The sequence below is a fragment of the Cyprinus carpio genome, chromosome B24, assembly GCF_018340385.1.
Source record: "Cyprinus carpio isolate SPL01 chromosome B24, ASM1834038v1, whole genome shotgun sequence".
Lineage (NCBI taxonomy): Eukaryota > Metazoa > Chordata > Actinopteri > Cypriniformes > Cyprinidae > Cyprinus > Cyprinus carpio.
This window is the reverse complement of record NC_056620.1, coordinates 22241928-22269676: the sequence shown is the minus strand read 5'-3', so window position 1 is coordinate 22269676 and position 27749 is coordinate 22241928. Positions and strand designations below refer to the sequence as shown.

General features: G+C 35.5%; 1 protein-coding gene across 1 annotated transcript; it reads left to right on the top strand.

The window, feature by feature from the left end:
* The first annotated feature begins 7301 nt into the window (after positions 1-7301).
* Positions 7302-16451, top strand: LOC122134049 (ATP-sensitive inward rectifier potassium channel 12-like). The gene is made up of 2 exons (XM_019074798.2): positions 7302-7460; positions 14786-16451. Exon 2 carries the CDS (start codon positions 14947-14949, stop codon positions 16261-16263), a length of 1317 nt encoding a protein of 438 aa, XP_018930343.1. The 5' UTR covers positions 7302-7460; positions 14786-14946; the 3' UTR covers positions 16264-16451.
* The last annotated feature ends 11298 nt before the right edge of the window (positions 16452-27749 follow it).

Genomic DNA, 27749 nt, shown 5'->3' with positions numbered 1-27749 from the left:
CGAGGGCCCCAGGTAACGTTGTTAGGAGCAGAGGGTCCCCGCCGCCTGCCTGATGTCCAAATCCGCGGAGAGGTATGAGCTAAGTCCAGAAGGGTAATCCGATGTTTGAGGAGGTGACCAGAGTTTTCCCTTCTGACCTCCTCCCCCGCGGAGAAGGGGTGTTGAAGGTTTTCATTCTTGTTTCAATCAGACGATTATATCCCATTGATGGGACTTACAATCATGGCTGGAGGGATGATTGTTCCGGAGATTCTGTGTTCTAGGTCGGCCTGATGAAGGCGGGAGAGAGCCCTCCTCTCTATGTTCGGGACCAGGGCGATACGTGCTAGAATTGGAATGAACAGACTCAGTTACATCATCATCATCCTCATCCTCCCTCTCTCTCTCTCTCTCTCTCTCTCTCTCCTCGATCTCTCTCTCGCTCTCTCTCCCCGACTGTGTCTTGTTCCTTTGTGTGTGAATACTGGTGAATGTCCAGAACTGCAATGAAGTTAGACCTTCTTGTCGGAAGGACACACACACACACACACACACTCCACCATATGCCTCAGCCAGTCGGCATATGTCTGACCAACCCATTTACCAAACACACACACACACACACACACACACACACACACACACACACACACACACACACACACACGCTGCCAGAGACCTGCTGCTTTAAACGTGTATTTCATGCTGCATGTCCATTCAAACCACTTCAAATTAATTGTTCACCACCCAAAGATCTGTACGCTGATATTTTTTCAGCACACACACACATTTATTATGTAAACAAAAACTTTTATTTTGGATGCGATTAACTGTGATTAATCATTTGATAGCACGAATTTATTGCAGCAATAAAAAAATGTACATTATGTTTTCAGTCCTTTTCAACCAGTTCACAGAAATAGGTCAGAATTGATGTTGTAATGTTCTATACACTGAAAAAAAAACTGGTGAAGGAATTACTTTCAAACAACTTTTACTCAATTTTACAAATAATTAGAAAGAAAGAGCAAGCAACTCCCTGAATTAAACATGACATTTTAAAGTAGAAAGACTAAAATTGTATTTTCCTGTAAAATGTACACAAATAAGCTTTATTTTATATAATAACTTCTACAAAATTTTAAAGTCCACCTAAGATAAACTAAAGCAAGTTTCAAAACAATATTTTTAACGTTTTAAACTTCTGCATCAGCAATTTTCTGAAACAACTCATGAAGATCCAAAATAATGCAGACAGGAACAGATCACTTGCAGTGTGTGTGTGTGTTCTGGACTAAACTCGGTTTTGCTGGCAGATGGATTTAACTCCCTGAGAGTCTAACCAGCTACAAATAGCACCAGTCTTACACACACACAAACACTTGTCATTGCATAGACAGACACAAATCACTCTCTGGATTTATCACTTTCACACACACACACACACACACACACACACACACACACACACACACACACACACACACACACACACACACACACACACACACACACACACACACACACACACACACACACGTAGAGTTGCTCAGTGTTAAGGAAAAAAGGAAAAAAGCTGATGAAGTTTACAGCCAAGAACACATTGCTGGACAAACAGGTGGGAAAAGAGAGCAAAAGAGGACATTCTCTTGTCCAAATTTTCTCACGATGCTCTGGGGCTGGCACGCTCACGGAGAGCCCTGCTGAGAAACAGCCAATCAGAGGGAAGATCCGCCCCCAGGAGCCGTCGAAGCACATCACATCTCACGGCCAGAGAAAGTGGCACCACACTCCACACTGACCCGTGTATGTGTGTGTGTGGTTGCTGATATGGAGTATTGAGTTTATTGTGGTCAACAGTAATTAAATACATAATTTTCTAAAACACTTACATTTTTACTGCTGTGAAGGGACTTAAAAATAAAGGGATACTCCAACCCAAAATGAAAATTTTGTCATTAATCACTTATCCCCATGTCTTTCCAAACCCGTAAAAGCTTTGTTCGTCTTCGGAACACTATTTAAGATATTTTGGATGAAAACCGGGAGGCTTGTGACTGTCCCATAGACTGCCAAATAAATAACAGTGTCAAGGTCCAGAAAAAGTATGAAAAGCATCTTCAGAATAGTGCATCTGCCATCAGTGATCCAACCGTAACGTTATGAAGCGATGAGAATACTTTTTGTACACAAAGAAAACAAAAATAACGACTTTATAAAACAATTCCTCTCCTCTGTGTCTCTCCAAATCAGTGTAGCACCATTTTGGAGAATATGAGCAGTATGCACATCTTCTGTGTCAGCCGCACCTTTTAAACAGATAGCTATGATCACAAAACAGTTGTCTGAAAATGTTACAAAGCAAAAGCTCTTAATGATCCTAAAATGTGCAAATATATATATATATATATATATATATATATATATATATATATATATATATATATATATATATATATATATATATATATATATTATATATATATTTTTTTTTTTTTTTTTTTTAAATATATATTTTTCCCTGCTGATTTTGAAATGTGATCTGGATGTGTTTCGATGATATTCCCGCTTGCACACTGTTCAATTCAAGTTTATTTGTATAGCGCTTTTTACGATACAAATCTCACTACAACTTTACAGAAATTTACGTTTCTACAATATTTAGCAGTAGCTTATCAATGGTCAGTTTATGTGCATATGGCAAAAATGTTCAGAAAAATCAACTAAAGACGTAATCAATCACTGTAAGACGCTGTAAGACGCTTGTGTGTGTGTGTTTGAGAGAGAAAGTGTGTGAGTTCGTGTGGGTCTCTGTCAGTCACAGGGTGTTTAGCGCTGATCTCTGTCTGTCATTACGACTCCGCGGGTGTGAAAAACTATCAGCCATTAGATCCTCGCTTCTGTCCTCCTCCATCTCTCTACAGGCTCCCCTCTACGTCAACTCTAACCCAACCCGCCTCTCTTTAACCCCGCTGAGTCTGTTTCGCTCAGTTTCTCTGGATATCTAAATAATCTAATCTAAATGTAAGTGAGATTAACTAATTATAATTACTGCAGATGAACTTGAGGATAGGGGATGCTTTTGTTCAGTTTTGCTAAATTTGAGTTATTTCACACACACACACACTCGCACACACACACAGAGGGAAACTTTAGAAACAGTCACACCATACAGTAATATCTTTGGATATTATAATACTGAAGAATACTGAAGAAAGAAAACAATAAATAATGCATGTAGAGGAGTCGGGAAAAATAAAAATAATAATAAAATTAAATTAAATAAATAAACTAATTTATTTATTTATTTATTTATTAAAATAAAATAAAATAAAATAAAATAAAATAAAATAAAATAAAATAAAATAAAATAAAATAAAATAAAATAAAATAAAATAAAATAGCAGATTATAGGTAAAATGTCAACATTTTGTTTTGGCTAAAATAAACTACAATTATCATTGAATAAATGTACAAGAAACATTTTATTTGCCCCAGCAGACAAGGATAAGTCTGTTCCTTTCTTAAGAGCTTCCAAAATTAATTTCACTGATAAAAAAAAAAAAAAAAAAAAAATTATAAATAAAAAACACTATAAATTAATGCAATTTACAATAATATTTAATCAGAACTTTTGAATGGCTGAAAGATTTTTTTGCATCTACCAGCAGAGGAAAACTGAACCAGGCCAAAGCCTAAACCCACACACCATCTCTTTAAAACCAAAACACTGCAAATCCTATTGCATAAATTGTACAGAGTCGAGTGCTGTGGCTCAGGCAGCTGTGATTTCTCGTCTGTCAGTGATGTATCTGTCAGGTAGTAGTGCCGTACTGTGTGCTATTCCACAAAAATCACTTACAGCGCTACGAAAAGAGCAACATCTGAGCAATAAAATATTCAGACTTACACAGAGTCACACTTAGTCACTGATTGTTCAGTGCATCCCAGAACAAAAGCTTCACTGCAAACACCACGCAAAAAGAACAACAAAACATGAAGGTGTGAAAAGAGAAAATGGATAAGCAACAGAAAACACACATTAGAAGAGAAACAATGAGAACTGGCTCAAAGACTAAACCTGAAATAGAGCAGAAAGACTAGAGAGAGAGAGAGAGAGGAATAGTCTCAGAACAATAGTCTGCATGTGGGAGGACAAGAATCTTCTATTTTACATCTCCAGAAGCAAACACAGCACAAGAGAAGAGCAGAGGGATGATGAGTAAACCAGGAGCTGCTTAGTTAGAGGGGTTTAGTCAAGCATCACTATTATTATTTATCCTACTTAGGGTTAGTGATTTGAAAAAAACAAAAACAAATACGTAAACCCCATCTTTTCCCATACGAGTCATTGAATCATTCCCTAAATCATGAAGCTTGTTGTGGAAAGGTGTACTTTACCCAACTTACCTGAGCAACTGCATAGCAATGTGCTAAAAACACACCCTAACAACCACCTAGCATCGCTCTAACGAACCCTAGCAATATGCCAAAACAAACTTAATCACAAAGCAACCACACACAACATATGACCACCCTACCAACGGCACTGCAGAAAATCACTCAGAAAATCTTAGCAACTTTCCAGAACACCCTAGCAACTGCACAGCACCATGCTGAAAAACACTCACTTTAACAACCACAAAGAACATCCTCACAGCCACCCAGAATGATCTAACAATTAGCCTATACAGATGATTAAAATAAAAACAACACATTAACTGCTTAGAAATGCCTTGGCAACCAACCACAACATTCTAAAATATATATAGTAAAATAAAACACTCACAATGCCCTAGCAACCACCCAATGCATCCTAGTGTTGCGATGTTATTGCACAAGCAAGCATCATGCACCCTAGCAACCCTTCAAACTACACAGCAACATTCTAAAAACATTCAGTAACACCTTAACAACCACCCGTAACACCCTAGCTACCTTAACAACCACAAAGCAACCCTCAGAATAACACCTCAGGACATTATAGAATCTGTATAGTAAAATAAAACACTCCTTAGCAACCACAAAGCAATACCTTAGCAACCACCCAGAAGATTATTTCTATACTTTCTAACGAAATTGTGAATGGTGCTTTCTCATGCAAAACTTTCCACATTGATGTTAGGATGCTGTGGGCGGTTGCCAGGGTGTTGCTATGCATTTGCTATGGTGTTATATGTACTGATATATAGTTGCTAGGACATTCTGGCTGGTTGTGAAGATGTTACTTTGTGGTTGTTTATGTGAGTGTTTTTTTTTTTTTTGTTTTTTTTTCAGACATTGCAATACAGTTGCTAAGACGTTGTGAATTTTTTTGCATGTTACTGTGCAGTTTGTATGCGGTTGTGATGCTTGACTATACAACACTTGCTAGGTGTTATCTAACACGTTTCTTTTTTAGCCTTATAGAGAATCTCCCAACTGACTGCTGCACATGACATTAATGACAGCAACAGTGTGAGACAGCGCTTAAACAGGTGTGTGTGTGTGTGTGATGCCCTGGTTTACCCCTACAGTACTTTACGTACCATCCATCTTCCTTTTCTCTGTCCGTTTCATTTTTGGAAAGCGTGATGCTGAGCTCTAGATCACCATGGAGACCCTGACTCTCTCCAGGAAACACCTAAAAACGCTTCAAAGCGCTGATGGTATGCCAATCACCATGGAGACTTCAAGTGTTCAGAACCTGCCTGCCGGACACACACACACACACACACACAACAGTTCTAATGAAATCTGACATCTTCACAGTTTCGTGGGTAAAAACAGAAGCGCTGATGTTTGGTTGGTATTGAAGATTCTGAGCTAAGATTAAATTTAGTTTCACAAAAACTGTTGAGGCAAATACTTCAAAAATAGACAGAGAGAATGCAAGCAGTGGCAAAACTAGAAGAAAAGCATCACTATTACTAATGCTTATAATTAGAACTAGTATTGTGATCAAGCGTGCTAAAGTTCAGTGGGAGTGATTTAGCCATATTTAATAGACCAGAAAATCACAGATCGATTTAGTTCATGATACTTCATGAATGCACCCTTCACCAAACAAGTGCATTAAGAAAATCAAGTCCATTCATATTTTTTTGCATTGTGCCATCATTGTCATTAGATTTAAGCAGATAAAATCTGATTGCATTATTGTAATGCAAAAAATAACGTATTGCTTAAATTGTTGCATGTTTATAAATTGTGAAAGTATTTGTTGTGCTGCCTTTAACTCATGCTAATTTTATAATGAAATAAAATTATTGCACTATAATAATCTTTACTATGATGCAGTAAAAATGATATTTAAATTGTAAAATATATATACAGTACATCAAGAAAATGAAATTGATAATTAATTTGTTGTACTACTGTTAATTTATGCTTTTTATAATTAAAAATGTACTATAATACTTGTTACAATAACACAGTGAAATAATATTTAAATTGTAAAACATTTATAACAACTTATAATTTGATGTTCTGATTTTAATTTATAATGACTTTATAATAATTTTTTTTTTACTATAATACAGTAAAAAATAAAATAAATAATTGTAAAATATTTATATATTATGATAATATTTGTTGTACAAATCTAATGAGAATTTAATACAAATTCCTAAAAGACTTGTAAGTCAAACCCCCGGATGCATTACAGTAATGAGGATTTGGTAACAATATGTGCTCAAATATCATAAAATTGTCTGGAGAAGATCAGACACTCACTGAAACAGCATTCACACACACACGCGAATAAAAAAGCTTTTCATACAGGAAGATGGAGAAAGTTAGTGAGTCTCTCTCTCTCTCTCTGTGTGTGTGTCCATATGACCACAGCAGAGCATCAAGTGACAAAACGCTGGAACGCTTGTGCCGTGGGAGGGAGAAAAAGAGCGGGAGGGGTGAGAGAGAACCAGAGGGACGGAGAGAGATGAGAAAAGTGCAGCACTGATAGATCTGATGGCAGATGAAGATGAAGCCAGCAGGTGCATGAGAGAATATTCCTCTCTCGTTTTGGGAAGAAAAGAAGATCTGAGTGTGTAGAGAAAGAAAAGAGGACAGTGGAGTGGAGAAGAGAAGCAGGAGGACATGCAGGTCTCCAAACTCAAGTGTTTCTTCATGACTTTCTGTCCATCACGAGCTCAGTGATGCTCTGATTCAGTCAGAACTCACTGTTGGTTCACTAGAGAGACTCTCGGAGCGTTTGGGGCCGTTTCTCGTCTTCTGATCTGGAATATACGTGCTTTACAAGTGGAAGAATGAAAAAACAGGTGGAATGTAGGATATGAATCTGAGATGGACGATGTGTGTGTGTGAGGTCGAGATGGCAGCGCTCTGGATCCCCATCACGAGCTGCACAAGCGCTCATCAAATGCTCCAGTTTGGATAACGCACCACAACACCACAGCACACTTGCCCTGTCTTTGTGCACACACACACACACACAACGCACACACACTTTCAGAGGGCGAGGACCCCTTACAAAACGCAAGGTAAGCAACATCCCTCTAAACTTTACCACTGTTTTCAAACGTGTTACTATTTAATATACTTTTCACTGCTAGAATCTTAGTTATATGCACAGTTATTACATATATTACATCATTGCTGTCAATGCAAATTAAGACAACGCTCTAAAAATAAATAGAGAAAGTTCATAAAGGGTTAATCGTAATGCCTGCACAGCAGCTGGGGTCTGTGAGTTTATTATTGCATTAAATACGGCGGGTCTAAACATAAGTATGAAACTAAAAATAGCATTGTAAAAATGTTAGAAACAATAAACATAGGCACTCAGTATGAATTAATATAGTAGTAGTACAGTAGTTATATAATTATTACGATTTTAGTTTTTTTATTCAATAAAAAGACAATATATTAAATCATATACAATATTTACATTAAAAAACAATACAAAATGAATGTATTTATTTGTTATTTTAACTCCCCGAGTTGAGAGCTGAGAGTGAGAGTTATTTTAACTCCCAATGCATAAATGTTTTAATGTGTGCTGGGAAAAATCAGTCACTGAACTTCATAAGAACATCGTTAACTGACCTGATTATGATGACCTGATACTGAGCAGAAAGTTATGCATACTAAGTATCCTTTTCAGAGCATGCTGTAAGTAAAAATGAGCCGTACTGCCATTCTGTAGAGCAAGAATGAACACAATGAAGCTGTAAACTTTCACACATGTCTTTATCTCCGACAAGTCCCACTTTTATTATCTCCCTGACATTTAGAGATGCCAAAAGTGAAGTCCATCATATCAACATAACATACAAACACACGCTAAACAAGCACATAATACACAGACTCCAGACAAACCAAAATGCCAAATCTTTCTGCATTTACTTATGAATCATTTTCCAAAATGAGGACGTCCCGAAGTGTCCCCAAAGGGAAGTTTTGTCTGATTTTGCTCACTTCTGAGGACAGTCCCGCACTCGCACACACTTCTGTTCAGGAACTACTTCAGTAGAAACACTGTGCAGATGAAAGTGTGTGCGTGTGTGTGTGTTTGAGTGTGTGTGTGTTTGAGTGTGTGACAGTCATGTTCATCGTGCTGGAGAGGTCAAAGCTCCCCTGACCCCTGGTGGCGCTGGACTGCTCAAACTCATCTGCTATTTTATAGTGATCTACAAATCTTTAAATGCTAAAGAGTCATTGCTGTCAGACCAACAAAACAATGTTAACAAATACAGAACACATTCAATCCACATATGCATATGAATAATTCAAGCAGATGTGTAGAAATGCATCACTGATCACTTTCACATGGACACAATCCGACCACAGGCTTTACTTTATCTAATGCTCTTACAGCAGAATTTTTTTTTGTGTGTGTGTGTGTGTGCTATTAGGGCATGCAAATGTCTAGTACCTGCATGTATCTGTCCATTAATTGATATTAGCTTGTTTTTTGTCTGTGCATAATTACAAAAATGCTAATAATACATTAATAAAATAGTAGAGTGCCATTTTTGATAATATTTTTATAATACTATAGTATATAAGATGTATATAAAATACATACAAGTGTTATTTCCAATAATAATTTTATGCAATAACTATATATTTTGTACAAAAGCAGATAAAAAAGTTTAAGTTCTAATACGAATATGCATGAAAAATCTTTTTAACAATACAGGCTGAAATATTAAGTCTGAGTATAATTTAACTGAGCTCTATGACATTTGAATGTACATTATCTAATGATCTGTCAAGCATTGCATAATGCAATGTTTTTTTTTTTCTTTTTCATGCAATCAGTAAATCATAAAGTGTTAGCAATATTGCTGAACTTCTTGGAACAGATACTGCAGAAAACAGCAGGAAATGTGACAAAAAGATCAGCATTAAATACTGCAGAAAACTAGGCCGCAAGCAGCACGCATGGAGTCATTAATCATCACATGCTTCGTATCATAGAACAGCTCTGTTAAGATGTCAAAAGATGTTACAAGAATACTGTCACATTTAAATGAAGTCAAATGCTGAAGTTCTGGTGAGTTCACTGTCAAACCAAATCAACCCATGCAAGGTCAACGTTTGCTTTAGAAAATGTCTGTAATTCTGATCTGACAGTACTTCATCTCATCTACAGTTTCTGAACAGAATCTCACCTGCCGTCTCGAAGGTTCTGCAGAGTCAGATGATGATAAAAAAGCAACTCAATACCGCAAAATATTAAATAATTCATCGACCACACAGTAACCTGATTAAGAGCCGGCAGCAAGAATTTGAGAGTGACAAACCGTCGGTTTTATCTGTCGTGACTAGAAACGCTGTCAACATTACAGCATTGCACTGCACTGTTGACCTTATGTTGTCTAGTTTTTTTTTTCAATCATATTAAAAAAAAAAAAAATTATGGACTTGACATAACTGTAAAATATTATTTTTCATAGTTGTGAATAATACTAGAAAATGCTATTTCAGTCTTTCTATTCTTCAAAATGTAATGTTTAATTCAAGGTATTACTTTCCATGTCTTTGTAATTATTTGTGAAATTTACTAACAATTTCTGAATGAAAACTGTTTCTACACAATTGCTTAGTGTATATTAATGTCACAAAAATAACAATTCAAATGCAGTTTAAGTAAACTATTGTACACTGAAAAATGATTTTGCTGCTGGTTTAATTAATTTAACTTAAATATGCAAGTTTACTAAGAAGTTTACTTTTTTGTAGCATTAAATTGAGTTCCCAGCATGCTTTGCATAGGGCTACATCAAAAAAGTTGTAATTTTGTGTTATTTTTTATGTTTTGGGGGAAAGATTTGCTTCTGTTACACTGAAAAAATAACCTAAACCCAAGTTAAGTGGTTTTATTCAAGTCAAAAACATTATTTAATATTGCTAAATCGACCTAAAAAAAAGTTATTTACAGTATACAAACAAAACTGACTTTTAAGGGTTAAATCAGGTATAAATGTTTATTTTCAGGGATATGTATGGCATGTAAAAGAGTTATTTTAAACATACAGCAACAATCAAGTGTACTTTTTATAAGTATACAAATGTTAGGTAGACTTCTTTAGGTAGCCCTTTCTCAACACATGGATGAAATCTACCCAAACAAACTGAATGCAAGTGACAAATTCTATAGATTTCTATTTTAGTGAGGTTCAAGGTTTGTTTTTACAGTGTAATATTGAGCATTGTTTCATTAGATACTACAAAATGATAATAGCAAACATTATAAACTTAATTTATCTTAACTTTCTGCTTCATAACATCTGCTTGCAACAACAGTTCATTTGAGTTTGAGTTAAAATTTGTAACTTTCCCATAAAACACCGCCTGTGTCATTCCCATGACCCACATTCTGTTCCGCTTGGGTTCACGGACAGACATCATGACATTCTCCGGTCAAATCTGCTGCTGCAACCTAGAACTCACCGTTCCCTTACAAGTCAACTACCTCCTGAGGGTGCACCGTAGCCCAAAAATCAGCAACACACCACCGTACGTCACAATTTACCTCCAGTTTTGAACTTTCTGCTAAAAGAATACCTCTTGTTCATGCATTCATTCACTTCAGAGCAATATTTACCTGAGCTGACCTCTAAATCACTTTGTTGTAATTTTATTCATTTTTAACTTGACTGAAACTTAGATTACATTTCACAGTTACATTAGATATCACATGCAAAACATTACAAGCATTTGCATTCTATTGCATTGAAAGTACGCTTTTATTCTGTGTTATTTATTTATTCGCATTTTAGCTTTGTTTATTGCAGGATTTTGTTCTAAAGCGTTCACAGGCTTTCTCTTTCTATCTCTGTTATCTGAGACGACTGTACTGTGGTAAAAGGCCTGACGATGATGGTGCTGAAATGATGTGAGACACCGAGAGCTCAGATACAGGCAATACTGCAGTGTTTGTGTGTGTATGAATGCATGAGTGAGTGTGTGTACAGATCAAGTATCAGTGTTGTTCAGCCACTAATTGTAACCCTTCTGCCTTCTACCTACAGACAGCACAGAGACGCTTCAGCCGCTGTAATTATGTAATGATGTTATCAAGTATCACATCAAACAAACAGACCCTGTCATGAAAATTGTGAAAAGGGAGGGAAAAAATAGAAAAATTATTCTCTTCAGAGTTAACCATAGTACTGGATCCAATAAACGTAATCTTTTTAATCTTTTATCTAAAAAACAGAATAGCAACACCCAGGGAAAACTTTGCACAAGTAAATAAATAATCATATATTATATAATAGGATATTATATCAAATCTTATGTGATTTTAAAACTGCACACCTAACTTAACATATTAAAATTGTTTTCAGTAATTGAAATAAAGCAGACATAAAATAAAATATAAATATTAAATGACACATTAACTGAAAAAAAAAAAAAAGTTTATGCTGAAATAATAAAATCACTAAAACGGAAATGAAAATTTTAAATATAAAAAAAATAACTAAATAAATAAATAATTTAATATAATAATAAAATGACAAGCACACAAAATAATTACTAAGCAAACTAAAATAAAAATGAAAACTGAAAATATAAAAACACAAAAAATATTAAATACTATAAATAATACCACAATAACACTCAAGAAAACAACACTAACAGTTTCTTAAGAAAAGATAAAGAAAATGCAAAGAAAATATATATAAAAAATATATTCAGACATTTTAAAACAACACACAGACAAACCTGGTGAGCAAAATGTAATTCTGAATATTAAATTGGCATATGTATTGTGTTCTTGAGTTTTAATTAGTTGTGATATTGTTAATTAAAAAAATGAAAAATCCTTTTTTTTAATTGACATGAAGCTGAAATAAACTGAAATAAAAATATTAGATAAAACTCAAACTTAAAAATTAGAAATATTGCATCCGCAACTAAATTAATGACATAAGTGTATCTAAGAAAACAAATAATGAAAATGACAAAGTTAAATAAAGTTAAAATTAAGACTTTAGGTTGAAGGACTTTTTGGGATTGAGATTTTTCAGTAATCTGTTATGTAAGTTTAAAAAGTTATAAATAATATAATAATATACTAAAATAAATCTGGTGTTCTCCAGAAGAACAGGTATTAATCTGAAGAATAAGTGAAGAAAAGCCAACAGTAGTGTAAGTGTGACAGTAATGACGTCGCTGTATGGTATGCAGAAGCAGGCCAGACAAATAAAGCATGAAACCTCTCTGAGCGCGGACTGTGTATATTTAGATTTCAGGCCACGGGGTTTCCTCCCTTCTTGGTCTTTGTCGTACATCAGTTCTGACTCTCTTCCCTATTTTTTTGCTTCATAACCTTCATTTATTCCACGTCTTATGTTAATTTTCTGTCTATTCCCAGCCAACTCATGGCCCTCCCCCTCTTCAACCCACTTAGCATCTCTAGAGGATTGTAGGATGGCACCCATGGCCAATGCCTCATGCAGACACAGGTCTCCTGAGTGTCTGAATGATGTGTTTAAAACTCAAGCGTGTGTGCGCAAACACTCTCAAACACACACGGGGCACATGCACAAACTTCCAAAATGTCAACACCCCTTTTACGTAATTTTTTACTTTGGTGCAAATGTTTCGAAGGGTAGAAGTTGGGTCTCCTGAGGGACATCTGTGGTTGTGTGTGTGTGATTTGATAGCCAGAACATCTCTGTTGTGTTAAGCAGCTTTAAAACAGAGCTCTGATCAATAATGTACAAGCCGAGAACAAAAACACATACATGAGAAACCTGAAATGAAACCTGTGTCCCGCCTTGACCTGTACACGCTAATATCATACAAAGTCCTGTGCAACGACAAGCTAATGTCAGACAGAGAATTTGACTGTTTCCTTAAAATGAGCCAAAAATTAAACAGCCTCTATTACTCTTCATGTTCAGTTTCTGTCTGAAGGTAAAACACTCACCATCTGAAACCAGGTGAAACTAAAGTAAGTAAATAAATGAACTCCATATGGCACATTTTAGCTCAAAACCCTTGTGAGCTGCCTACACAGAAAGCATTTTAAGGCATCATAGAAGCATTTTTGATGTCAAAGATCTCCTTGCACTCACATTCTAAGGCAGTATTCTTCACAAAGAAAACAATCCCAAAAAATGGAAAAAATCAAGATGGCAGAGAATGTAAGAGAAGTTATGGTTATAAATACTTGTATTTTACACAGTGCAGCAAAAAACACACACAAAAAAACATCCATCCATAGCCTAGCAACATCCCAGAAAATATCCAAACAACCTACTAGTGCACTTGCAAACATACAGAGCACCCTAGCAACACCCCAAAAAACATTCTGAACACTGTAGCAACCACTTAGCAACATCCTATAAAACAACCAGAAAGCTTAGTAACCACATAGCAACACCATAACAAACATTCAGAACACTGCAGCAACATCCTAGAAAACACCCACAAAGCCTAGCAACCACCTAGAAACACCCTAACAAACATTCAGAACACCGCAGCAACATCCTAGAAAACACCCACAAAGCCTAGCAACCACCTAGAAACACCCTAACAAACATTCAGAACACCACAGCAACATCCTAGAAAACACCCACAAAGCCTAGAAACCACCTAGAAACACCCTAACAAACATTCAGAACACTGCAGCAACATAGAAACATCCTATAAAACAACCAGAAAGCCTAGTAACCACCTAGCAACACCCTAACAAACATTCAGAACACCACAGCAACATCCTTGAAAACACCCACAAAGCCTAGAAACCACCTAGAAACACCCTAACATCTAGCAACCACCTAGGCAACACACTAACAAACATTCAGAACACATAGCAACACCTGGCAGCATCCTAGTAAAGACTCTGAACACCCTAGCAACACTCTACCAAAGATTCAAGACACCCTAGCAACCACCGATACCCTAAAAAACATTTAGAACATGGTAGCAACCCCTTGGCAACATCCTAGAAAACACCCACAAAGCCTAGCAACCACCTAGCAACACCCTAACAAACATTCAGAACACTCTAGCAAACACTCAGAAACCCTTTAGCAAACACCTAGCAACTCCCTAGTAAAAACTCAGAATGCCTTAGTAATGCCCTACCAAAGATTTAGGACACCCTAGCAACCACCCGGCAATTCCCTAGAAACCACCTATCAATGCTCTAAAAAATACATTTAACACCTTTTTTATAATAATAAATGCAGCAAATTGCTTGAAAGAATATCTGCTGAAACAATTACTTTAAAATAAGAATGTTTATTTATGCAGCATCTCTCTCAAATGGCACCATTCTTATTTTTAGCTTTATGAACTGATACAAACATGCAGCACTAATGATCTGTTTCTTTTTCTCAAGGGTCTGAGGAAACCGAAGGGCTTCTTCTTTGGATTGGACTTGTCCCAACAACACTACAACTGAACCACCCACCACCCTGGACTCTTACTACTACTAAACCGCTCCAGAAGAGAGGGAACACCAGATCGCAAAGATAGGAAGGCCAAGGAGTGCTAAAGAGAATGAGCGTGGGTCGGATCGGTCGCTACAGCATCGTGTCGACGGAGGAGGATGGTCTGCGCTTGACGACCATGCACGGTGGAGGGATGAATGGATACGGCAACGGCAAGATCCATACTCGGCGGAAATGTCGCAACCGCTTTGTAAAGAAAAATGGACAATGCAATGTGCAGTTCACCAACATGAACGAGAAGTCCCAGCGCTACCTGGCGGACATATTCACCACTTGCGTGGACATCCGCTGGCGCTACATGCTACTTGTTTTCACGCTAGTCTTCGTGATTTCTTGGTTAGCGTTCGGCTTGGCATTTTGGGTCATTGCGCTTCTTCACGGTGACTTGGACAACCCGGCAGGGGACGATAACTTCACGCCATGCGTGCTACAAGTGAACGGCTTCATTGCAGCGTTCCTGTTCTCCATCGAGACGCAAACGACCATCGGTTACGGTTTCCGCTGCGTGACGGAAGAGTGTCCTCTTGCGGTTTTTCTCGTGGTCTTCCAGTCCATCGTGGGCAGCATCATCGACTGCTTCATGATTGGGGCAATCATGGCCAAAATGGCACGTCCCAAGAAGCGAGCACAGACTCTACTGTTCTCGCATAACGCCGTCATTGCCATGCGCGACGGGAAACTGTGCTTGATGTGGCGGGTGGGGAACTTGCGAAAGAGTCACATCGTTGAGGCGCATGTCCGAGCGCAGCTCATCAAGCCGCGGGTTACGACCGAAGGCGAGTACATCCCCCTCGACCAGCTGGACATTAACGTCGGTTTCGATAAAGGACTCGACCGAATCTTCCTCGTCTCGCCAATCACCATCCTGCACCAAATCGACCAAGAGAGCCCTTTGTTCGGCATCAGCAAGCAGGATCTAGAAACGGCGGATTTTGAGATCGTGGTCATCTTGGAGGGAATGGTGGAGGCCACGGCGATGACGGCGCAGGCGCGAAGCTCCTACTTGGCTAGCGAGATCCTCTGGGGGCATCGATTCGAGCCAGTGCTGTTCGAGGAAAAGAACCAATACAAGGTTGACTACTCACACTTCCACAAGACGTACGAGGTGCCGTCCACACCACGCTGCAGTGCCAAGGACATGATGGAAAACAAGTACCTGGTGGTGCCCAGCGCCAACTCCTTCTGCTACGAGAACGAGCTGGCGATCCTGAGCCACGAAGAGGAGGAGGACGACGGTCCAGAAAGGATAAAGCCAGAGCAAGCAATGAGCCTCAGCCCAGAGAGAACCCCTCGACATGATTTCGAACGACTGCAGAACCCTCGCTGCACGGAGCAAAGGTCATACCGCAGGGAGTCGGAGATATGAACCTTAACTACGACCTTTTTGATACTCAAATTTCCTGTCACGTTCCTGGAGATACTGGAGCTTCTACAATGCAGAACAATGCAAAGTGCCAAATGGAGAGAGTGAGCGCGTGAATGAGCGAAAAACAAACAAACAGGTGAATGTGTGAAAGCTGGAGAGACGCTTCGTGGAAGATTCGAGAAAGAGAAGGGCAGTAGGAATCTTTTTATCCTGCATGGAAAACTTGAATCTTTTCCTCATTTTGTTTCATGAAAATAGTTTAGCTGTTAAACTCTTCATTCTTAAAGGGATAGTTCACCAAAAATCGAACAATCTGTCATCACTTACTTGCCTTATGCCATTCCAAAATGATATGACTTTCTTTCTTCTGTGGAACAAAAACTAAAGATCTCGAAAAATAATATATTTGTAAAAGTAAAGAAACAATTATCTATTTATAAAAAAATATAAACTTACATAATATATATTAGTGCTGTCAAACGATTAATCGTATTTTTGTTTACATAAAATATATGTGTACTGTGCATATTTATTATGTATATATAAATACACACACATGCATGTATTTAAGAAAAATAAGTTGTTTATACATTAAATATATTTATAAATCATTTAAATTATATTAATATTACATATATGCATGTAAATACATAAATATTTTCAGAATATATACATGCATGTGTGTGTATTTATATATACATAATAAATATACACAGTACACAGTACACACACATATTTTATGTAAACAAAAACTTTTATTTAGGATGTGATTAATCGCGATTAATAGTTTTACTGCACAATAATATAAAAGTGTTTTATTATTTTTTCTTTATAAACGTAAAAAAATCTTGTTTTACATAAATATATTTAAAATTTGCATTCCACAATAAATAAATAAATAAAAGCATACATGTTTGAAACAAGATGAGGGCATGAAGACAATGACAAACAATGAAAACTATTTTTTTGGTGCACTATTCCTTTAATGTGTAAATATTTCTGCATAGATACATGTTTTTGTGTGTGGTATTAATTTCTAGTGAGAGAAAAGCAAAGACAATGTTACCTATACAAAGAATGAAATTAATATTTTTATTTTTGCATTCAATCCGAGCACAAATGACATGCAATGTCACTATCCCTGGAGGTCTACACACACATTGATCAGTGAGACATGATAAATTCCCCTTTACAACTGCACTACCTAGACAGACCAAGTGAACAATGTGAGCACCTGAGTGTGAATGTGTGTGTGTGTGTGTGTGTGTGTTTGTACAGCTGAGCACAATGCCTCATGTGAGACGCACAAGGAGATGGTTAAATAGCAAACACTCCTAAAATGATGACAACATGTTCTTGCATATATGTTATATAGATATATTTACAGCAAAACAGATTTAGGTAGATAGATATATGATGTAGACATTATCAGTTTGCACCACGTAACCTAATATAGCAGCAGATCTTCAGAGAACTCAACGGGGAAAATCATGTTATTTAGATACTTAATCTCTGACAGAAATGCCTGATAGAAAACTGTGTGTGGATCCAGAAACTTCCCTTCAAATGTCATACTTTAAAACATTTACCTCTTAATGTATTTCACATTTCTGCTGAACTTTTCCTAAACAGAATGGGATTTAAGAATTGCATTTCTATAAACATACAACAAGAAAATTACACGCCTAACTAACTTGAAATGTGAAGAATGAGAATGATAGTGTAAAATATTCACTGATCTATGCACACTGTCTGCCCGAGTGTTTAGTACAATCTGCATTTCATTCTCTCTTTTCTATTATTGCAACTAAAACATCACTTGAAGCATTTGAGACCCTGGACCACAAAACCAGTCATGCGGGTAAATTTTTCAAAATTGAGATTTATACATCAGATGATAATAAATAAATAAGCTTTCCATTGATTTATGGTTTGTTAGGATATGAGGACAATATTTGTCTGAGATACAACTATTTGAAAATCTGGAATCTGAGGGTGCAAAAAAAATCTAAATATTGAGAAAATCATCTTTAAAGTTGTCCAAATGAATTCTTAGCAATGCATATTACTAATCAAAAAATTAAGTTTTGATATATTTACAGTAGGAAAATTACAAAATATCTTCATGGAACATGATCTTTACTTAATATCCTAATGATTTTTGGCATAAAAGAAAAATTTATAATTTTGACCCATACAATTTTTTTGGCTTTTCCTGCAAATATACCCGTGATAGTTACGACTGCTTTTATGGTCCATGGTCACATTTTAGCAATTCATATAAGGAATGCTTCAGGTTAAATAAATCTGTCAGTGATTACAGAAAATGATTTAATCAGTATCTCATGTAAAAAACAAAAATCATGTTTACAGTAATGCACCAAGAAATTAGGCTATATGGGTCAAGGCATTAAAATACAGTGTCTTTCTTTCAAAACCTAATGAACTGTCTACATAGGGAGACTTTGAGGTGCTCTCCATGTAAAAAAAAAAGAAAAAAAACGTTTTCATTCAAAGAAAATTTATTTTGGCCAAATTCTAAAGCACCATTTTTCTGGAGCTTTGAAACTTCTGAGAATCATTTGTTTTGAATCAGTGATTCGCATCACATATAAATTGCAATAAACCGGGCTTTGTCACATTACTGTTTCGAACTGTCCTTAACAGTGAATCATATTGCAAATTTGTTTAACTGATTCGATTCAGGGTTTTGGAAAGCTCTGTGGGGAAAAAACTTCTCCCACAATGGAAGAAGAGGAAGAGACATTTCAGTCAATAACAAAAACCATAAGCAGATATCATTCAGTCTGATTAAAAAGACTACATCATCCAATATCTGTATTATAGTTTATGTTTATCACGTTGTTGGCATCATGTAAATTCACTGTGGGTCTTGTTTGATATGGCCTCTATGTAGAGCCAAACTGATCACTTATGAGGTACAATTTGATTTAAAATGCTTAGAAAACAGACATCAGGGCTGCTTACCAGGTTTTGGGGCAGAGGCATTGCTTATGAAAGTATCACAAACCATTATAAACGCTGACATGAAACTACAGTGTGATAAAATCACTGTTACCTTGATGTGTACTGTACAGGTAAACCCAAGTTCTTAGATCCTGTCATGGCCATGTGAAGCCAGTAAACACATTAACTTATTCAAAGTATCTGCAAGGAGTCCAGAAAGTGACTTTTACCTAGAGAAAACGCCACATATAGGTGTTAGAGCGGAATAAAGCGCACAAGCATTAAAAGAGGGACAAATTTATCATTTGGTGTGTCTGACAACATGCCACGGATGATTATACTGGAATATTCTATTAAGAAGTAAGGCAAAAGACAAAAATCACAGATAGAAATAATCACTCATTAGACAATGTGGCTCAGATTGAATGCTTCTGCTGCATTTCACGAGAGATTGTATGTATGTGTGTGTGGCTTACGCCATCTGTCTATGACTGTATGATAGCATGAAGTGCACATTCATGAAGCAATAATGAAAAGATCAAAGCAATATGTTATGTATCAACCACAATTTATCAGGACAAAAACATTTTGATTTTACCAGTTTGAAGTAAAGCAATGTATTCCTTAAGAAAGCACAGATGATTATAACTGTTGTGAGCTGTACAGTACAACTTTTTTTGTATAAAAAGAAAAAAAAAAGAAAAAGAAATGAAGACTAGGTCAGTCTCTGCTTCTGCTGTTTCACTATTATTCCAAAGCCTTTTATATGAAATGATACACATTCACTTCTTATATGGATGGTTGATCGGAATTAATGGTTGAAAAGATTATTTAACTATAAAAATCATTCAATTTTGCTTTCAAAATTTACAATCAAGAGGAACTGCAATGCAAATGATCTTGGATAGTAACTGTGAGCTACAAAAACTGAAACCTACTGGTTTGTTCTTATGCTTATCGCTTTGCCTGATGCATGGACGATGACGTATAAAGAAGCAAAATGGTAATGCTACTGTAAGCTTTGCAGGTGATTGTCAACAAAAATGCCTCCCAGCAACCAAACTGTAATGAATGAACACTGTAATACACTTTTTATACTTCAGTCTCTGCAGATGTTATCATTTAATGTCAGAGCTTTGACTCTATGATGCATTTTATTGGCTTTAATGTGAATGTTTATCATAAACTGTGTAGAAGAATTGGATGTCTTATGAACTGCAAATAATGATGGTGGAAATATTTTAAACTGAGGCTGCTTTTCTTACTTTCCCAACTTACTAGCCTTGTCTATCTAACATCACGTAGTCAATATAAAATACTGCATTATACAAGGGAATTATACAGGCCACATAAAACCTGAAGCTGAATATATGTGGGTCTCACAACACAAAATTAACAAAAAGAACGATTGGTTATGAAACAGCCACACATCTGAATAATATAGAGATGTTGTGGGGAGTGGAATTACTGGAGGTAGAAATGGGCAAAACTGTTGAAAACAGCCAATTTAGGAGACTGAAAGACAATGACAAGAAACGCCTACAAGACTACAGTACTTGATTTCTGCCAAAGAGAACGACACCTGCTACTGATTTTATGTTCCATAGCAGAAAACTGCATTTTAATTTGTGTTGTACTGGGAAAAACATGTTTACAGAGACTCATATGCCTGGTTATTACAAATTAAATCACATACAGTATTGCTGACATGAACATCAGTGTAAATGTTTATGGGGTGTACTTACTTTTTCACATCAACGTCATCTGGATTGTGCACTATTCACGCCCTTTTGAATTCATTCTGTTACTGACTCTGAACTGAGAGAGCAAACAAGATGAAGAACTGCAAACTTTGAATGGAAGCAGAATTAAAAGGCTAGCTCTCCCAAAAATGAAAACTGTCATAATTTCCGTCTCACCCACACATTGTTCCAAACCTGAATGAGTTTCTTTCTGTCGAACGTAAAAAGATATTTAGAAAAATATGGGTTACCAGACAGTTGACTTCCATAGCATTTTTATTCCATACTATGGAAGTCAACGGCTGCCATCAATTTGGTTACCTAAATTCTTCAAAATCTTTTTTTTTTTTAGTGTTCAGCAGAAGAAAGAAACTGCTACAAGATTGGAACCACTTGAGGGTGAGTGAATAATGACTCACACTTCAATTGAAAATGAAAATCTTCATTTTTGGGGGCTAACTATCCTCTAAAAGGAGCTAAAATTCAAAGAAATTCATATTCTGTAACAAGGTTAACTGTAAATGCTGGCTTGATAAAGCCTACTTTGAAAGTTTTAAAAAATGTTCAAAAAGCCTTTTAAAAGGACGTTTGAATGTTTTACAAGGCCTGCAAAGACCCACCCCCTTAGTTACGGTTGCTACGTCCAACAAGCCATGGCACTCTCACGCCACACATCATGTTCAAACGCAGTGAAAAACACATCGCAAAGAGGAAACTAACAACACACCGACAGACAAGACAGATCAGGTTACTTTCGGTGTGAAGCAAATTCTCAGCTTTAAAATATGGTCATTTTTAAGAAATTCTACCATTTTGTGGCTCTTTAATGTGTTGTGATGCTGTAGCGTCTCGTTCAAGCGGCATGTGAACCGATTATCTCTTCCACTTTGCTAGTTATAACACAAAATAAACATGAATGAACATCAGATGGTATCTTGTTTCAAGCGCAGAAAGAGGTTACCTTTTTTAAAATTCAATACAGATATAGTTCAGTGTTGTAAATATTTTCGACTGTGGAATGATGCCGTCGACATCAAACATGAAATCGTCAAACAAAACAAGGAAGCAGATACAGGTAACAGCGTCTAGCGGTCGTTTGCATACATTGCTCTCCACCTCGTGGTTTGTCCTCCAGAGTTCAACTCAATCTGTGGATTCTGTTTCCATGGAAACATGACACACGTGATAGCAGAACGTTCTCCTCTCAACGTGGTTCCAGGTGTCCTGCATCGTCTTACATGGGAAACATAATTTTTCTGCTCAGTTCATATTTAAATTGCCCTGCAAACGAGTATCAGTTTCTATTAATTTATTTAACAGTTAAACATTTAAAGAAATGTTTGAGAACAAACCCTTAACTTTCAGAATGCATTTAAAATCTCTCTCTCTCTATATACAGTACAGGTCAAAAGTTTGGAAACATTACTATTTTTAATGTTTTGAAAGAAGGTCTCTTCTGCTCATCAAGCCTGCATTTATTTGATCAAAAAATACAGAAAAAAAAGTATGGTTGTATATTGTGAAATATTATTACAACTTAAAATAATTGTTTATTAACGTAAAACAATTTATTATACTTTAAATGATCATTTATTCTGTGATGCAAAGCTGAATTTTTAGGATCATTATCACACGATCCTTATAGAAATCATTCTAATATGATGATTCATTATCAAATATATATATTATAAATATTTTGTAATAACAATATACACTACTGGTCAGTAATTTGTGGGGTCAGTAATTTTTTCTTTCTTTTCTTTTTTTTTAAATAAAATCAATACTTTTATTCAGCAAGGATGTGTTAAATTGATAAAAAGTGATAGTAAAGAAAATATTATATTAGAATTTTTTTGTTTTTTTTTTGAATAAATACAGTTCTTTTTAACCTTTTATTCATCAAATATATTAGACAGCAGAACTGTTTCCAACACTCATAATAAATCAGAATATTAGAATGATTTTCTAAATGATCATGTGATAGACTGGATGTGTTCATGTGACACTGAATGCTGGAGTACTGATGCTGAAAATTCAGCTTTGCATCACAGGAATAAATTATTTTTTTAAAGTATATTCAAATAGAAAACTATTATTTAAAATTGTAATAATATTTCACAATATTACACTGTTTTTTTTTCTGTATTTTTGATCAAATAAATGCAGGCTTGATGAGCAGAAGGAGACTTCTTTCAAAAACATTAAAAATAGTAATGTTTCCAAACTTTGACCTTTACTGTATATATAATAGAAATAAAACAGCAACTGAGGTTATAGGTGCTCAGTGAATAAAAGTGAGAGATTTCCTGATTCCAGTGTTGCAGGTTCAAAAAGATAATAACTTTGAGCAAGATACATACATCGGTAGTGCCAATTATTTCCTTGAACACTCAACATCTTCAAACTCACATACACAATCTCTTTAAATAAAGATTTATACCAACCATCATCAATAAAAAAAATAACAGATGGATTCTGGCTGGCTTTAATGTTTTTTATCAATCATCAGCTGGAAAAAAAATAATTGTTCAGAGCTTTGACTCTATGATGCATTTTATTGGCTTTAATGTGAAGTTTATCATAAACTGTGTAGAAGAATTGGATGTTCTTATGAACTGCAAATAATGATGGTGGAAATATTTTAAAACTGAGGCTGCTTTTCTTACTTTCCCAACTTACTAGCCTTGTCTATCTAACATCACGTAGTCAATATAAAATTACTGCATTATACAAGGGAATTATACAGGCCACATAAAACAACCTGAAGCTGAATATATGTGGGTCTCACAACACAAAAATTACAAAAAGAACGATTGGGTTATGAAAAACAGCCACACATCTGAATATATAGAGATGTTGTGGGGAGTGGAATTACTGGAGGTAGAAATGGGGCAAAACTGTTGAAAAACAGCCAATTAGGAGACTGAAAGACAATGACAAGAAACGCCTACAAGACTACAGTACTTGATTTCTGCCAAAGAGAACGACACCTGCTACTGATTTTATGTTCCATAGCAGAAAACTGCATTTTAATTTGTGTTGTACTGGGAAAAACATGTTTACCAGAGAGACTCATATGCCTGGTTATTACAAAATTAAATCACATACAGTATTGCTGACATGAACATCAGTGTAAATGTTTATGGGGTGTACTTACTTTTTCACATCAACGTCATCTGGATTGTGCACTATTCACGCCTTTTGAATTCATTCTGTTACTGACTCTGAACTGAGAGAGCAAACAAGATGAAGAACTGCAAACTTTGAATGGAAGCAGAATTAAAAGGCTAGCTCTCCCAAAAATGAAAACTGTCATAATTTCTGTCTCACCCACACCATTGTTCCAAACCTGAATGAGTTTCTTTCTGTCGAACGTAAAAGATATTTAGAAAAATATGGGTTACCAGACAGTTGACTTTCCATAGCATTTTTATTTCCATACTATGGAAGTCAACGGCTGCCATCAATTTGGTTACCTAAATTCTTCAAAATCTTTTTTTTTTTAGTGTTCAGCAGAAGAAAGAAACTGCTACAAGATTGGAACCACTTGAGGGTGTGAGTGAATAATGACTCACACTTCAATTGAAAATGAAAATCTTCATTTTTGGGGGCTAACTATCCTCTAAAAGGAGCTAAAATTCAAAGAAATTCATATTCTGTAACAAGGTTAACTGTAAATGCTGGCTTGATAAAGCCTACTTTGAAAGTTTTAAAAATGTTCAAAAAGCCTTTTAAAAGGACGTTTGAATGTTTACAAGGCCTGCAAAGACCCACCCCCTTAGTTACGGTTGCTACGTCCAACAAGCCATGGCACTCTCACGCCACACATCATGTTCAAACGCAGTGAAAAACACATCGCCAAAAGAGGAAACTAACAACCACCGACAGACAAGACAGATCAGGTTACTTTCGGTGTGAAGCAAATTCTCAGCTTTAAAATATGGTCATTTTTAAGAAATTCTACCATTTTGTGGCTCTTTAATGTGTTGTGATGCTGTAGCGTCTCGTTCAAGCGGCATGTGAACCGATTATCTCTTCCACTTTGCTAGTTATAACACAAAATAAACATGAATGAACATCAAGATGGTATCTTGTTTCAAGCGCAGAAAGAGGTTACCTTTTTTTAAAAATTCAATACAGATATAGTTCAGTGTTGTAAATATTTTCGACTGTGGAATGATGCCGTCGACATCAAACATGAAATCGTCAAACAAAACAAGGAAGCAGATACAGGTAACAGCGTCTAGCGGTCGTTTGCATACATTGCTCTCCACCTCGTGGTTTGTCCTCCAGAGTTCAACTCAATCTGTGGATTCTGTTTCCATGGAAACATGACACACGTGATAGCAGAACGTTCTCCTCTCAACGTGGTTCCAGGTGTCCTGCATCGTCTTACATGGGAAACATAATTTTTCTGCTCAGTTCAGTATATTTAAATTGCCTGCAAACGAGTATCAGTTTCTATTAATTTATTTAACAGTTAAACATTTAAAGAAATGTTTGAGAGAACAAACCCTTAACTTTCAGAATGCATTTAAAATCTCTCTCTCTCTATATACAGTACAGGTCAAAAGTTTGGAAACATTACTATTTTTAATGTTTTTGAAAGAAGTCTCTTCTGCTCATCAAGCCTGCATTTATTTGATCAAAAATACAGAAAAAAAATGTAATATTGTGAAATATTATTACAACTTAAAATAATTGTTTATTAACGTAAAACAATTTATTATACTTTAAATGATCATTTATTTCTGTGATGCAAAGCTGAATTTTTAGGATCATTATCACACGATCCTTTAGAAATCATTCTAATATGATGATTCATTATCAAATATATATATTATAAATATTTTGTAATAACAATATACACTACTGGTCAGTAATTTGGGGTCAGTAATTTTTTCTTTCTTTCTTTTTTTTAAATAAAATCAATACTTTTATTCAGCAAGGATGTGTTAAATTGATAAAAAAGTGATAGTAAAGAAAATATATTATTAGAATTTTTTTTTTTTTTTTGAATAAATACAGTTCTTTTTAACCTTTTATTCATCAATATATTAGACAGCAGAACTGTTTCCAACACTCATAATAAATCAGAATATTAGAATGATTTCTAAATGATCATGTGATCAGACTGGATGTTACATGTGAACACTGAAGGCTGGAGTAATGATGCTGTAACATTCAGCTTTGCATCACAGGAATAAACTATTTTTTTAAAGTATATTCAAATAGAAAACCTATTATTTTAAATTGTAATAATATTTCACAATATTACTGTTTTTTCTGTATTTTTGATCAAATAAATGCAGGCTTGATGAGCAGAAGAGACTTCTTTCAAAAACATTAAAAATAGTAATGTTTCCAAACTTTTGACCTGTACTGTATATATAATAGAAATAAAACAGCAACTGATGTATAGGTGCTTTAAAAGTAGAGATTTCTGATTCAGTGTTGCAGGTCAAAAAATAATAACTTTGAGAAGACATACATAGGTTTGCCAATTCTTTCCTTGAAAGTGTTGGCTCTTGTAAAAGAGGCCAGACAGATCACACACACACACACTGGGCCTTTAATGTTGATAAATCATGCAGAACTTTCTGCATTATTGAATAAAACTGAACTATTATTAACAGCATTCATTTCATGAGTGCAGCTCAAGGAGGTTCATGAAGAATATCTTACATATTACACACATATATTTTATTTGAATGACTGACAGCTTGTGTTGAGATGAGTGACAGACACGTATGATGGGAATTTCACACACTAAACCCACATATGCACTTACATAACTGTGGTCATCGAGCATTTATAGCAGGAAACATGTTTGTATTTGTGCTCTGAATCCTTAGCTGCCTGCTGGATTCGTTATTCACAAATGCTTTGTTCTTCTTTTTAGTACAGTGAAAAATTAGCCACTATTGAATCCAACTTCAAGATTTTCTCTCTTCATATTTCTTCACAAACAGGTTATACCTGGATTGTGAAAGATCATTGCATAACAAAAACAAAGTTTCCTAGCGGGAAATAAATGATTTTTAAACTTAAATCAAGCAACACATAATTTTGAGTTTTTTTTTTTTTTGCCTAATAAAAATAGTCTTCTATTCACTGTCTATTAAACTATGTAGCAGAATGCATTTTGTCATAAGCAGATTTAAAGCTAGAAAAGGACAAAAGCATCATGCATGTTCAAAGGAGCACATTTTTTAGTCAAGTCAATCTGAATACAACTTCAAACAATTAACATAAATATTATCATTAATAATTAAGCATGATAAGTGTAGGTATAAAAGTGTTTCTCTAAAATGCTATGCAAGATATTTATTTTCACAAAAGATGTCATTATCAAAATATCAGAGATTCTTTTTCATTAAACAAAGCTGCATAATTACCGCTGGCTGTCATTGCATTGCTTTGTTTATTAAAACATTTTATTATTTTAAACTCAAGTCCCCTAACCAAAAATACCAAGGTCAATTGAGTTAAATTAAAGACTTTGACAAAATAAAAGACTAAAAACTGAACTGTGACTGTCCTCTTCTGGCCAGGACAAACATTACTTCTTTAACGCAACATATCTATACTTAAGTTCAATACTACTCCAAAGAGAAAACAGGAAAATGTAACTTACTTAATCAGTAGTTCTTGCCAGCTAAACTTAAATTTCATTTAAAAAATCTGGATCTAAATTTCTCTTTACTCTACTCTAGACAAGTATATGGAAACTATTCAAAGCTCTGTTAATACTGAAGCAGTGAAAACCGCACTGTA

Bases quoted from the DNA above. Each gene is read 5' to 3' on its own strand.
- LOC122134049 (XM_019074798.2), top strand. From the start codon at position 14,947: ATGAGCGTGGGTCGGATCGGTCGCTACAGCATCGTGTCGACGGAGGAG.